The sequence below is a fragment of the Meriones unguiculatus genome, chromosome 4 (genome assembly GCF_030254825.1).
Source record: "Meriones unguiculatus strain TT.TT164.6M chromosome 4, Bangor_MerUng_6.1, whole genome shotgun sequence".
NCBI lineage: Eukaryota > Metazoa > Chordata > Mammalia > Rodentia > Muridae > Meriones > Meriones unguiculatus.
Window position 1 is genome coordinate 132,135,711 of NC_083352.1, and position 13,866 is coordinate 132,149,576.

The 13,866-nt window shown below is 44.0% G+C and overlaps 1 protein-coding gene across 1 annotated transcript in view; it reads right to left on the reverse strand.

Moving 5' to 3' along the window:
- The window catches only part of Cfap61 (cilia and flagella associated protein 61), a 252,439-nt gene that overhangs the window by 180,525 nt on the left and 58,048 nt on the right, over window positions 1-13,866 (reverse strand). The window contains exons 10-15 of the mRNA XM_060383256.1: window positions 13,228-13,276; window positions 12,403-12,488; window positions 11,591-11,665; window positions 6,761-6,945; window positions 5,121-5,160; window positions 2,098-2,237 (exon numbers count right to left, since the gene is read on the reverse strand). Coding sequence (XP_060239239.1) covers window positions 2,098-2,237; window positions 5,121-5,160; window positions 6,761-6,945; window positions 11,591-11,665; window positions 12,403-12,488; window positions 13,228-13,276 — 575 coding nt within the window. The remainder of the gene's footprint in view (window positions 1-2,097; window positions 2,238-5,120; window positions 5,161-6,760; window positions 6,946-11,590; window positions 11,666-12,402; window positions 12,489-13,227; window positions 13,277-13,866) is intronic.

The following is a 13,866-nucleotide window of genomic DNA, read 5'->3' on the forward strand; positions in this document are numbered from 1 at the left end:
TCTGCAGGAACTAACTAATGTCTGATACTGGAAGCCAGGGACAAACCCCATAGCTGTAGAGGTATTGTCCCCCCATGGGAAATCCACTACAGTTTTGTTAAATGGATGTGATGTGCCTGTCATCCCTACTTACACCATGAGCTACTGTTATGCTCATGAGGACAGACTTCTTTCTTGGTGGGTGCTAGTTATACCATGACTCTTGGCAGCTGAGAGTGAGTGAGTGTTACTAGTGTATGGAGGTTCACTGCTCAAGCATAAATGGGAGAAAACAATCAGGTCTTTACAGCTTTCCAAGACGCAGGGAACATTTTCAAAGATGGCAAAGAAAAAAACGTAAGAGCCTGAGGAAGGGTTGAGTATTATTAGTCCCTGTGAGGGAAGAAGAAAGTTCCTAAAACTCAGCTATGGAAATGTACTGGACTCACAAAGCTGGTAAGACTCGGAGAGGGAGAAGGTCCAGAAGGCTCCTTCCCAAGTTATACAAGCGATGAACAATAGCTGGGAGAAGAGAGTATTTGGGAAGCGCTAGTTACAATTGGGCAGTGACTCCAGAAACAGAGCTTTGGTGAGTCACCATCACCCATGCTGGTCCACAGTGATTCAGTTTCAGTGATGTGGTTGCCTTTGAGTCACCCATGTCCCATACGTAACTCCTAGACCATGTTCCTGCTGATAACCTGTGTGAACTCACCAAACTAGATTTCTTTTATTTTTATTTTATTATTTTTTTATTTCTATTAATTTATTTACCTTTGTATCCCAGCTGTAGCCCCTCCCCTTCCCCTCCCAACCCTACCCTCCCTCCCTCTTCTTCTCCTATGCCCCTCCCCCAGCCTTCCCCTAGTCCTCCTCCCCTTCAGTCTGACCCTAGTCTATCAGGTCTCATTAGGACAGGCTTCATTGTCTTCCTCTGTGGACTGGTAAGGCTGCTCCCCCCTCAGATGGAGGTGATCATAGAGCCAGCCCATGAGTTCATGTCAGAGATGGTCCTTGTTCCTATTATCAAGGAACCCTCGTAGATACTGAGCTGCCATAGGTTACTTCTGTGCAGGGATTCTAACTTATCTCCATGCATGCTCCTTGGTTGGAGTATCAGTCTCAGAAAAGACCCCTGTGCCCAGATTTCTTGGTTCTGTTGCTCTCCTTGTGGAGCTCCTGTTCCCTCCAGGTCTTTCTATCTCCCCCTTCTTTCATAAGATTCCCTACACTCTGCAAAAAGTTTGGCTATGAATCTCAGCATATGTTTTGATACCCTGCCGGGTAGAGTCTTTCAGAGGCCCTCTGTGATAGGCTACTGTCCTGTTACCTCTTTTCTTCCTCTTCTGAAGTCCATCTTGTTTGCCTTTTTGAATGAAGATTGAGCATCTTACCTGGGTCCTCCTTCTTGATTAGCTTCCTTAGGGGAACAGATTTTAGTATGATTATCCTATATTATATGTCTAATATCCACTCATAAGTGAGTATATACCAGGTGTGTCTTTCTGCTTCTAGGAAACCTGATGATCATTTCTAGATCCCACCATTTGCCTGCAAATTTGATGATTTCATTGTTTTTAATTGCTGAGTAGTATTCCATTGTGTAAATGTAGCACAATTTCTGTATCCATTCCTCATCTGAGGGACATCTGGGTTGTTTCCAGATTCTGGCTACTACAAATAAAGCTACTGTGAACAATATATCCAAAAGATGCTCAAGTATACAACAAGGACCAAACTAGATTTCATAGATCATTTCTTTGGTCTGTTGTTGGTGTCCTATCTGGGATGAATAGATACACATTATTATTACCTTTGTTGCTATGACAAAATACCACGATCAAAAACAAATTATGAAAGAATAGTTTATTTTGGCTTATGGTTCTGGAGGGGAGAGCCCGCATGGCAAATGAGTCATGGACGTTTAAGATAACATCTCAACCAAGCCTGCCCCAGTGGCAGACTTCTACCAGGCCTCCGCCTTCTAAAGGCTCCATAACCCCCTCCAGTAGCACCACCTGAGCCTGTGAGGGGTGGGGGTGGGGACACTGCTTATTCCAACCAGCAAAAGACATTACCATTCTCTCAGGAAGTCACACAACACGTAAGTTCACTTACTTGAGCAATCCAGCTCGATGGAACATGTAGAGATCATGCTCCAGGGTGCAATTGTTGTATGGGACAACCTTCACGAAGTTCTGGATGAGGACGAACTCAGGTGTGAGGCGGGGCACGGATATCAAGCAGTAGTTCTTATTCTAAAAATCATTTTTAAAGATCAGTAAGACATTTGGAGAGCATAAGAAGCCATTTCTCATTTAATAAATTTGTGCTATATACACTGAAAAACAAGCAAAACAAAGCACTTAGAAAATGCTCACATTGCTTTTCTACCACTTGGAGAGTCATTAATAAAACTCATCAAGCCTAGCAGCTAGGAGAGATGGAGAAGACATCAGCAAAGCTGACTGAAAGCAGAACAGGTGACTGTGGTGTGGAGCAGCCCGCTCAGGCACTCTCACACAGAAGCAGTTTCTGTTGCTGCAGCTTCATTATGCAGCCAGACCCGGCCTCTGAATCATCCTCCTGCGGCAGCCTTCCAAGTTCTGGGATTACAGGGTTAGAGGCTACCACATTCAGCTCCTAGCAGTTGACCTCACTGACTTGTTTAATGTTGCATCTCTGAAGATCACATTGAGAGTCTTGCATATGTTGGGCAGGAACTCTCCCGCTGAGCCAGCCTTTGCTCAGGACCTTTTTATTTATTTATTTATTTATTTATTTATTTATTTATTTATTTTTTGAGAAAAGTTCACTGAGTTGTCCAGGCTGAGCTTAAACTTTCTTCTGCAGTCCATGCAGGTCTTGAACTTGCAATCCTCTTGTCTCACCTTTCTGGGTTTCTGGATTATAGGCCTGTGCTACAAGATCTGGCCTAGATTTTTAAACCATTTCCATTTGTGAATTCAGTTTTGTCAGTGAGTAAACTAGGCAGGATAGTATCATAACAAGGGCCTTGAACTTAAAGAAGTGAGATTTACCGATGCTTTGGCCTCTGCTCTGTGAAATGTGGGTGCTATCCCAGGCCGTTTTGGCTCTAAAATCCTGTGGTTATACATGAAGTCTTTGTCATGACATCATCCTTTCTAAGTGATGCCATTTCCCTTTCTAGACCTTGCTGTCCCAGGTAGCAAGCCAGTGGTCACATGTGACCAATGAGCCTTCACTATGTGGCTGGTGTGACTGAGAAACTAAAATCTTAATTTAATGCCATTTAAGTTAGTTACATTAACTTAAACTTTAAAGACTGGCACCAAATTTCATTTATTGGACAAGTTTTGCATGTGCTTGAGTCATGGTAATCTCTCCACCCCACCCTGAATATATGAAGCTGCTGATCCAACTACAAATTTCATGAGACTTAAATAGAATTAAGCACTGCAGATGAAAAGCCAGTTCTTACACTGAGGTACAGCGCAATCTAAAACCCTTGAACTTCAAGGCTTAGCATGCGATGAAGAATATAAAACAGCTCGTTAGCAATTTTGACATTGATTGCCTGCTGCAGTAACAGGAATTCCATTTCTCCCTTTTTACTCTTTTGTTCATGCAGCTACTAGAACATTCACTCCAGCGTCTGCAGACTGTACAGCTCAAGGCTGTCTGTGTTCCTCACAGCCACTTGATCCTGTCCCAGGTCCCCGCAGAAGCAGCCTGCTCTTCCCAGAGCTAATTTGTCCCTTTGGGACTTTGCCTCCTCTTGAACCCTGTGAAGGTATTACTTGTGCTAATCCAAAGCCCTCAGGACATTTTGCAGCCCCAAGGAGTGAATCATTATTTGACCTTATCTTCCTTCTTTCTAGCAAAATAACACAGCTTCTTTCGGGGAAACTTTAGAATCACAATGCCAAGCTACTCAAGCTGAAAATAAGGACTGGGTGCCAAGTCTCGGTGGGCTTCCTTAGGGAGGGGGTTACTAACGATAATGAGTTGCTTCAGCTTGGATTTGAGGGATTAAGGGTGAAGTAATGAAGGTATTTTGTTCCTGTATTCTTATATCCCCAAGTCAAATAGAATCAAAATGTAAACAGGTCTTCTGCCCATTAAAATCCAGTCTTACTTTTATAATGTGGATGTTAAAATAAGAATGAAGCCCAGTGAAATGTCTTTAAGGCATCTTTGAGGGAACCAGCTTTAAAAATTCTTTGTTTGGGTTAATCCCCATTGCTTTCTGAGCTTTGAAAACGCCGTAAAATCAATTTCAAGAGACCATAGTGGAGAACATATTGCCCCGTTCTAAGGATTTTTTAGTTTTTGAAAAAAACAATAAAGTGAAACGAAAGATCACATTATTTAAAAAATAAATTAAAAAATATATATATTGCCTCAATATAACAAATAGAAAGGACACATAAAAGAACAGGTATTATGTTTGAAGCCTGACTGAAGAAGTACACTTGAGATGAAACTGTCCCCGCTAAGCATCAGAGAGGTCCTTCTAATGACTTACTGCTTCTCCTGACTGTCTTCCTCCTCCACTTCCTTCCCATAGAATAAGTGGTTGGTGAGGATCCCCATCCCCAGACAACAATGGGACAATGGAGAGGCTCAGAGTTCCTAAGATGGAGGAGCATGTGTGCACTTTGATCCCAGACTCGACACCTAACATTGGCTGAGCTCCTTCACATGCCAGCCACAATGTAAGGACCCAGGAGTGAGTGGGGAAGAGATGCCAAACTGGAAATCACCCATAGGTTTGTTTCCTCTTTCCTACTTGCCACAAAGCAATGTGCTGATGTCAGCATAGTTTGAGCCAATATAAACCACAAAGTAATTCAGAAATCTGAGGTACTACGGATTCCCAACTGCTGGCATTTTCATATATGACAGTGATTGATTTAATCCCACTCAAACACTGGAATGCTGTCTCTAAGGGAAACAATTACACAGCAGACACATTACTGAAAATGACAACACTTTCTACTTTAGGAGTTCATGACATTTGACCGTCTCCTCAGAACAGGGAACAGCTCAAGCCTTGACATTGATGGCATTTTAAATGTCTGCACAGTAAACATTCTGTCTTTCTATAACTCAGCTACGAAACCAAATATATTACTCAAAATTCAGCATGTACTCACAGGAAAAAGACTGAAGACAAAACTCATAAAGTCCAGCGACCTGTAAACAAGACAGTGAGCAATGTCAATGGGCTGCATATTAAAGCATCACGAGACAGTTCAAGAGATTTACGTACCCCACCCCCTTGCAGATAGCCAGCCAATAGGTCTAATCAATTGCACAGGTGAATGCAATTATTTGTATTCGCCATAGGCTTCATATGTCAGCCATACAGTAGTTTTGGACACTCTCACAGTAACAAATAATAGCTGTGCAATTCAAAGCCAGTGCTGACGATGGCCATTCTGTGGACGTGATCTACCCCTTTCTTTTTGGGAGAGTTAGGAGAGATTTGGCTATGTGATCGGCTATCCTGAAATTTTTTACTTTTATTTGCAAAATATTTTCTAAATAGCCACATTTGTATTTTCATGGGAAAATTATAAGGTGTCATCAAACTAAATAAAAAACAACTATCTTGGCAAAATCTTATCTAAGAACACAGAGAAAATACATATAAAACAAGTATTGAAGGCCATTCCAGGTGCTTTAGTCTACACTCTAATTAAAATAGAAAGATTTCCCTTTGCAAGCTCCATGAGCTCCATATAAGCTAAACATTTAATATTAAAAACTGTGGTTCTGGGGCTAAAAGATGGGGGTTCTATTAGATGCACCCCTAAAAAGGAAATGGCCAGCACTGTCTGTGGTTGTCTCAAAGGTACTCTAGAACCTTTGGCTCTATCAAAATGAGCACATATTTTCCTCTTCAAAATATTTAGTGGATAAGCTTAGAATAGGTGGTGTGTGGAAGAAGATGCTGAATTCAGGCATCAGGCAGTGGTCCTGAGACTGAGAAAGGGAGGCCCCACGCATTGCATACATAGGTTCTCTTGAGAGAGAGGAAGTGGGAGCCAGGCCTTGTCAGCTAGACATCATGCCTCCTTCCATAACTTTCCTGGGATGTTGGGTGTTCCTTTTACCCCCCTCTAACATCTTGCGTTTTGGTGAGTCTCCTGCTCCAATTTAAAGGCAGAGCATGAGGCAACAGACAGTGCACATTGAAGTATGGCTCCATGACAGTCACTGGATCAGGAAAGAGGACTGCGTCAACCAGGCCTCTTGAAACTTTGGCTGGAAATCTGAACCTCAGCCAGAATGCCCTCCCATGAGATTCTTATGTAGACCTGAGGCCATCTTCTATCTTCTCAGGTGGGGACCAACAGCAGAGAGCCAGGGTAAAGGGAAAATTCCTCCTCAATGATCCAAGTCTGGGGTCTAGCACTGTCTAACATGAGTCCTACCACTGGACTTATCCTCAGCTGTGTTAGCCTTTGAGGAATTTTCTATTTCTTGCACCCAAAAGCAGTACAACTTCAAAGACTCAGAGAAATGCACACTGTATATAAGGGAAGCAGCATGTGGCTACACAGTGAATTCTCCAGATCTTTAACCGTGATACAGGAAAGACACAACTGTCCAGATATTTTTGTTCCTTTCTGTACATATTACCCAAATTTTATGGACTAGAATATCTAGATGAGTTCCAGGAATCTGCTTTGTTTTGAGGCTCCTAGAAAATTAGGAAATGTGGCCTGGTTTAAAGACCATGTGCTTGGGGGAAAAAATTACCTAAGCAAACATTGGAGTCAGTACTTGCCTTGCCTCATACTTCTCATCAATACAAAAGAGCTGAATACAAAACGCGTCAGAATCTCCCAGGTAGATGGGGCGGAAGTGGGAGGATTCCTCAGGGAACAGGAAGGATGGCAGGGAGCTCTCACTGCTCAAACTGACGTCCTCATCACCGGCAAAGGAAAGCAAGCTGAACTTCTGATCATTGTCCTAGAATGGAGAGAGGGGCAACCCATGGGAACCACAGAGCCTCATGGGGCTATTGGCTGCACTGTCTCTAAACGTCCTGTCCCTACGGCATGTGTGACTGCCTCATCTGAAACAAACCATCCTGAGAGGGTCCATCGGAAGACATTCCTAAAGAGATTCAAAACTCACAGTAATAAGAACAAGTTCTGACACAAAGCCCCCCAAACAAACATTTTTAACTGTTTCACTGGGTAAAGATTAGTATGGAAGTACCATATTACACATATTTACAGATCAGCAAGTTCTCTCTTGAAGACTGGTTTTATTAAGGTTTTGTGGTACTAGATTTCCTGAATGTTTTCTTTGAATGAGATGGAGCCCAGAAAGGTCCACTTGACCTCCTCTATCACGGAAGTTGACACTGGGTACATCCACTCTGACCTGTGGGTTACCTACAGATATTATAATCCAGGGAAACATGATTCATTCTGAGTTCCTTCTGGAATTTTTATTAATCAAAATAACACAAACATACAGTCAAATTATTAGTGGTAGAATTTTATATATATATATATATATATATATATATATAAAAGAGCTGTCCATTGTCTCCCTCCTCTCCATCAGGTATCACTTTCAGCCTTTTAGTTTCTTGAAATATTTATCTCTATTTCCAAAAATTATGCTTATGCTGCTATTTCTTAATTCATCAATTTAGATTTTTCTCTTGTTGAGCACTGAAGTATTGGATAGATTTAACGCTCTTCTGCGATTCTTTCCCTGCATTCTATCCCCATAATATAATTAAATCACATTTCTAGTTATATCAGTTTTGACATCGCTATGATACACTGAAGATTACAGAATATAGATATTGTTATTAAATATGTTAGGATGTATTTTTGCTGCCACGAATAAAGTACTATAAAATAGCTCCATTCTCACTTGTGTACCTTATTTTTATTTCCTCTGTTTCTAAACTTTTTCATGTTTTGTAAGATTTGTGTAGCACTGGTCAAGAGTTTTCTAAGCAAGCAATCGGGTATTTGAAATAACCCATGAGCTTCCTTGCTTCTCTTCCCACCTAATCTGGACTTGGAGCTTTTAGGGATTTAAAGGAGAAATGCCCCTTCTAGGCTCTGGACCCTCCTTGATGATGCTGTTTGTGAAGGTTTACGAAGTGCGGCCTCATGGGAGGAAGTATGTCACGGGGAGAGGGGGCAGGCCTTGGGAGTGTGCAGCCTTGCCCCACTTCCAGTTTATTCTCACTTCCTCATGCTTTCCATTAACCATGTGATCTGGAGGCTTCCTGCCCCTTCCTGCCATGCCTCCCCGCCATGATGATCCCTTACCCTCTGAAACTGTGAGCCCAGATAAACTCCGTCTTTAAGTTGCTTGTGGTTGTGGTGTTTTATCACACTCTCAGAAAAGTTACTAATACAAAACTCTCCCAGCCTACAGTTCCACCCCACAGGAGAGACTGGGGAAGAAAAACAGTGGCCCTCAAGAAGTGTGTGTCTGATTCCCCAAAACCTGAGGACATCTATCTTACCCAGCAACAGGACTTTGCAGATGCCACTAAATTAAGGGTTTTGAGAAGAGAAAACTCTTCTGGTTTATGCAAATAGATCTGATGAAATGTAAGGCAGGCAGAAGGCTCATTGCGGGTGGGGAAGGTGCACTGTTGTGGCCCTGAAGATACAGGAAGAGGGCATAGGGCAAGAAATGCATGTTCCTTCTAGGCACTGGCCGAACAATGGAACAGAGCCTCCCTAGCTCCCTCAGAAGAAATAAACCGCCACCTCCACTCTGAGGCTGTGTGTGTGAGAACTAAGGGAATTCTGATTCCTGGGCCTGTACGGGGACAGGCCCACGTTGTTTTAAGCCACCAAGTTGTAGTAGCTGATTCTAGCAGCAACACCTGGCTCCGAGGAGCAGCTGGGGCTCCTCCCTCTGAAACGGAGAATTCCACTTCTTCCATTCACACCCCTTCACCATCAGGTAGTCTCTTGGAGCCTTGTCTCCTTGGTTTCTTCAGGAAATGCTCCCCTGGTCATTCCCCCTAGGGGGCTGGTCAGCTATGTAGAGTGTGCAGCGAGTTTGGGGTCTAGGCTACTCCTTACTGGGCTGCCAAAGAGGCCTCCAGCCTCGCCCTTGTCCTGTATTTCCCCTCAGCAGAACCCCAGGCCCTTGTGGAGAGTTCACACCACTTTCACTGTCTCCTCTCAGATGCTTCCCCTTTCTTGGTTCTGCTAAGCCAGTGCAAACTCCTGCATCGATTTTCTTGATTCTAAATATTTTTGAAGTGCTTAATCTTCCAATAACTCCCTTCCATCTTGTTGTCTTTGGGGACCTGTGCCCTTTTCACTTCTTTATTGTCATTTTGGTGGTGTTTTCTTTTTTTTTTTTGGAAGGGTCAGAAGATAAACACAGGAGGTCGATCGTCCTTGCTTACCTTGATGTCCTCAGGGATGTCTAACAGGTTTTGGTCCTCCCTCCCCATCCCATCTGGTGTTTGGGGCTTTAAAGGAGTAGCCTCACTCTTAGAAATCTTAGAGAGAAAGCTGTCAGCTTAAACTGTATCTCTCCTGCCGGGGGCACAGCAATGTCCTAGCATTAGTGAGTCTCTTAGTGTGGGCTCCTCAGACACAAACCTAAGCTGCAGGTCTCAGCAGCTGCCAAGAACCTCTGGGAGGAAAGAAGGGAAGTGAGTCAAGGAAAGTAAGGTCACCAACACAGGCCTGTCAAGGAGCAGCTTTTCACCATCTGTCCCTCAGAGCATTCTGCCTCAGAGGTAAAGGAATTGGGGTGTTGATTCCCTCAACTACTCTGCTCACTCGCTCCTGGCTGCTCCCTAAAGAGTTGCAGCTTGGCACCTCTAGCCCCATTCCGTGGTGCTGAGGGATACTAAGCGACAGTAGGGGTGTCCAGCAGCAAATGCAAAGGTGGACCTGTACCCATACAGCACGTTCTACTCCCTGACCCTGATGTACGCTTCCCTGCAGATAGCACAGGATCTGGTGTCCAACCCCACCCTGCAGACTGCCAGGAAGGACAGGCGCTGAGATCATCGGCATTCTGGTCACAGCACTACTCTCCACTTCAGAGCTGGCAGTAAGACAGTGGCTCTCTCAATCCTAGATGATGCCTCATAGAGTCCTTAGTTGGTCAGTATCTGAGGATCAGACAGCAGAGGGTCTGGCCTTCTGACAGCTCTGATGTGGGGAAGCAGCATTCAGAGTTCATCCCAGTGCCATCATGGATCTGACTAATTCTGTTGGCCGAGGCTCCCTCAGAGATGTGCAAGCTTCTCAAGACAGCAGAACGCAGCAGCCCATCACCAGGAGGCCCTCTGGAACCCCAGAGAGGTTTGTCCTTATTCTTGTCACCAAGACAGACACAGCAGATCATGTTAGTCTCCTACTCCAGACACTACAATGTCTTCCACTGCTCCTTAAATGGATAAAACGCTAAGTAGGACCTCAGGGCTTGGGATCTCCCAACTCTCCAGTTCACAGAAACAGATGACATAAGGCATGGATGGAACCAGTTTGACAGGAAAGCAGTGCAAGAGGGTGTGGGTGAGATGAAGGAGAGTAACGAAGGAAGATGCCTGGGACAGCCAAAGTGGAAGATGCTAACCAAGCAAATCTTGGTTAACTAAGTGAAGCTGGGTTTGAACCTGTAATAAGAGAGGACTGTTACAAGAACCTAAGCAGCATATAAGTGCATATACTTATAGTGTCTATACCTGGGCAAGTGTGTGCATTTGATATATATCTGCACACATCATATGGTGTGTATCTGTGTGTACGGTGTCAGGGAAGGGAGCACTCTAATAAACATTTTACTTCTCCAAAGCTTCTCTTTTGGGCACAGTAGAAGAATTAAAAATTGTGTATACTAAAATTGTTGCAAGTTATTGAAACACAAATAAAATACAACGTGTAGTGTTGGTATAATGTTCTTTTGGAATGTATACAATTTACCCTTATTCATTCAAATATTGATTTCTCTACCTCACTGTCTGGTTTCAATCTGGACATTGTATTGTGATGTAAGCATCACCTGTCTCAAGTCTGTGTAAACATGCCACCATTTGTTCTCTTTATTGTCAATAAAACAATCAGCCACAATGCTGAGCAATGGAGAGAATAGGGTGGGAATCCTGGTCCAGAGAGGAGGAGAGAGAGATCAGAAGGAGAGAAGTTGGAACCATGTGCAGAGATGCACCAGACTTCAGATATGACTAAAAGCAAGTATAATGTGGAAATCTGAAAGCTGAAGAAGCTCTGCGGGCTTGGAGGTTTAGGATGGAGTAATCATTGCCCAGCATTGTGCTCTAGGTTAATTAAATAAATCCTAGTCTCTGTGTGGTGATTTAGGTATGCAGCTGGTTTAGGAATAACTGCTGTTTAACTGTAGATAAATCAATAATAGATATTAATAACCCACAACAGTGCAGTCCGAGCTTGCAGAAGGTGTGGAATTAAGGACTAATTACAGTGGGGTCAAAGTTATCCAGAGCTAGCTCAGGGACAGTAGTTGCTATGTGTTAGGGAGAGGCAGTGGAGGGTTAGAGGAAGAAAGAGCAAAAAACAATGGGGAAGGAGGGACACTCACTGGCCAGCAGGTAACAAAGGACCCTACCCAAGCATAGCATTACCTGTAAATCATCAGACATTTTACTTAAGTATGGTGACACGATGTCCTCACATGAAGAATCTTCAGCGTCCTTTTCCTGCAAAGGACCACAGTTAGACATAAGAACCAACCGGCCCAAGCTCTGCAGGAAGTAGCTAGCGTGTAGACCTCGGTGCCCTTGCTTACTGGCTAGGAGACACTGAGAGAGTGACAGAGCCTCAGTTTCACCTGTTAAAAGGAAACGAGGCAGCATTCACCCCCTAAGGATTTTTAATGGGAGAAAAGAAAGAGCAGATGGTAGACTCACAGATGCTTGCGCCAGGATAGGCACCTCCTATTTCTCTCTCCATGTTAGTTGTATTCTATTATTCTTATTCTGTGTGACTTGAGAGCTACACCAATTTTTAAATAGTTTTACTAAAGTGTAATTAACATACAACAAACTGCCTTTTCAGAACTTTTGACTTGTGTGTATATCTATAAAAAAGAACTCCAACTGAAAAAATGAGCATGTACCTCACTCCCCTAAGTGCTTGCATTTCTCTGTGCCCCTAGTTACTCCTGCTTTAAGTCCTAACAACAGGCAAACATGGATCTGTTGCCTTTGCCATGTATTTTGTCACAGTAATGAGAAATGTAAAGACTACAGGATGACATTCCATTCTGTCTTACCATTCTAGAGCATGCCACGAGGCTTGCCCAATAAAAGGCCCCACCTTAGTGTGAGTGGGGCCTTTTTGCAGTGGATGACAGAATGCTGTGGTGATCCTCACACCGAAGGCTCCCAGCTCCATCCCCATCCCACAGGCCTGGGGATGCAGTGTCTTCGCTTACCTGGATCATCTCCTCTGCAGAAGCACTTCCCCCTGGCTCCTCAGCTGCATTGCGAGAACCCTGGCTGTCACTCTTGCTTTCAATGCCTTTGAAAGAAAAGGTAGAGTAAGGACACAAAGTAAGTAGTGAGCAATCCAAGGAACCAGAGAAAGCTGGGAAGCATAAGCAAGTGGTTTAAAGTAATGGTGGATTTGCAGACATCTGGTCCAGAGAAGAGAAATGGGAAGAGGACCGCGGGGCTTTGCAGCTCACCCTAATCCTCACTCTGACTATCAGATTCTAGGCCAGCTCCTCTTCAGCCCTCTGTGCCTTGCCCATATGATGAAACCATGCTGCCCAGGAAGCTGTGCAGATGAAATGATGCACACAAAGAGCATGTGCCTGGCACGTAGGAGCCCCAGCCACTGCCAAGCTCTGGGCAACAAGTCCTTTGATGTCAGGCCCCTTTGAAGTTTATAAACAACCAACACCTTCTCGGATCTCAGGCTTTGAAATAGTGCTAAATTAGAAGATGGAAATACTACAATTTACTATATAGTGCTCTCTGAATTCCAAAGATTAGGAAAGGGGCTTTGGAAATACCACAGATTCTGCCAGTGATACTGGCATTAGCATTTCTTTCCTCTTTCCCTCTTCCTCCTTTCCCACTCTACCCCACAGCCCTTTCTCCCCCTCTCTAATCCTATGTAGCCCAGGCTAGCTTTGAACTCACACTTTTCCTGCTTCGGCCTCCAGAGTACTGGACTTATGGCTGTATACAACCATGCCAGCTCCACTTTCTATTTTCTAAATAAGAAGAACTGGGGCTGAGCACTGTTGTTATACCATGCTCTACAACGTCAGCAATCTGGACATTCTTTATGTGACTAATCGTCTATAAAAAGAACAAATGGGAAGATTGCCCACTTACCATACAGGCCCCCTCCCTCCCAGTCTCTCTTCTGCCATCAGCCCTCCTGCTCCTCTCCCCTCTTTTCTGTCTCCAAGTCATCCAGACCTTAGGAGGACATTTTGGAAGCGCTCTCACAGTAGGGAAGCCTGTCCTGCCATCTGCCTCACCAAGGGCCTGTTTCACTGAGGAACCTCCACAGTCACTTCTGCTCTCCTCCTCTGATGGTTCACACAGGTCAGAGCAGCCCACAGACGCTCTACCTATGGGCATAAGGCACCCTGGGACTTCTGAATGTTTTGGAGATGTAGTCAGTGAGAGCAAGATGTTCTGCCTTCATATTTTTAACTCTTCCATCAGACATTGAAGGACCAGGGGTAGCTCATGGTCCTCTCTGCTTCCTCCTCTGCCTATCTCATCTTTCAGAACCTGTTACCACAGGATGACTCCTACAAACACTGCTCAACCCAAACGACTGGACCACGAATGCCTTCCCCCTACTTCTAACAAAGACACGGGTGAAGGAAATACAGTGAGAGTCTAAGAGAAAAATTAGATGCCCAAGGAAGTTTTTC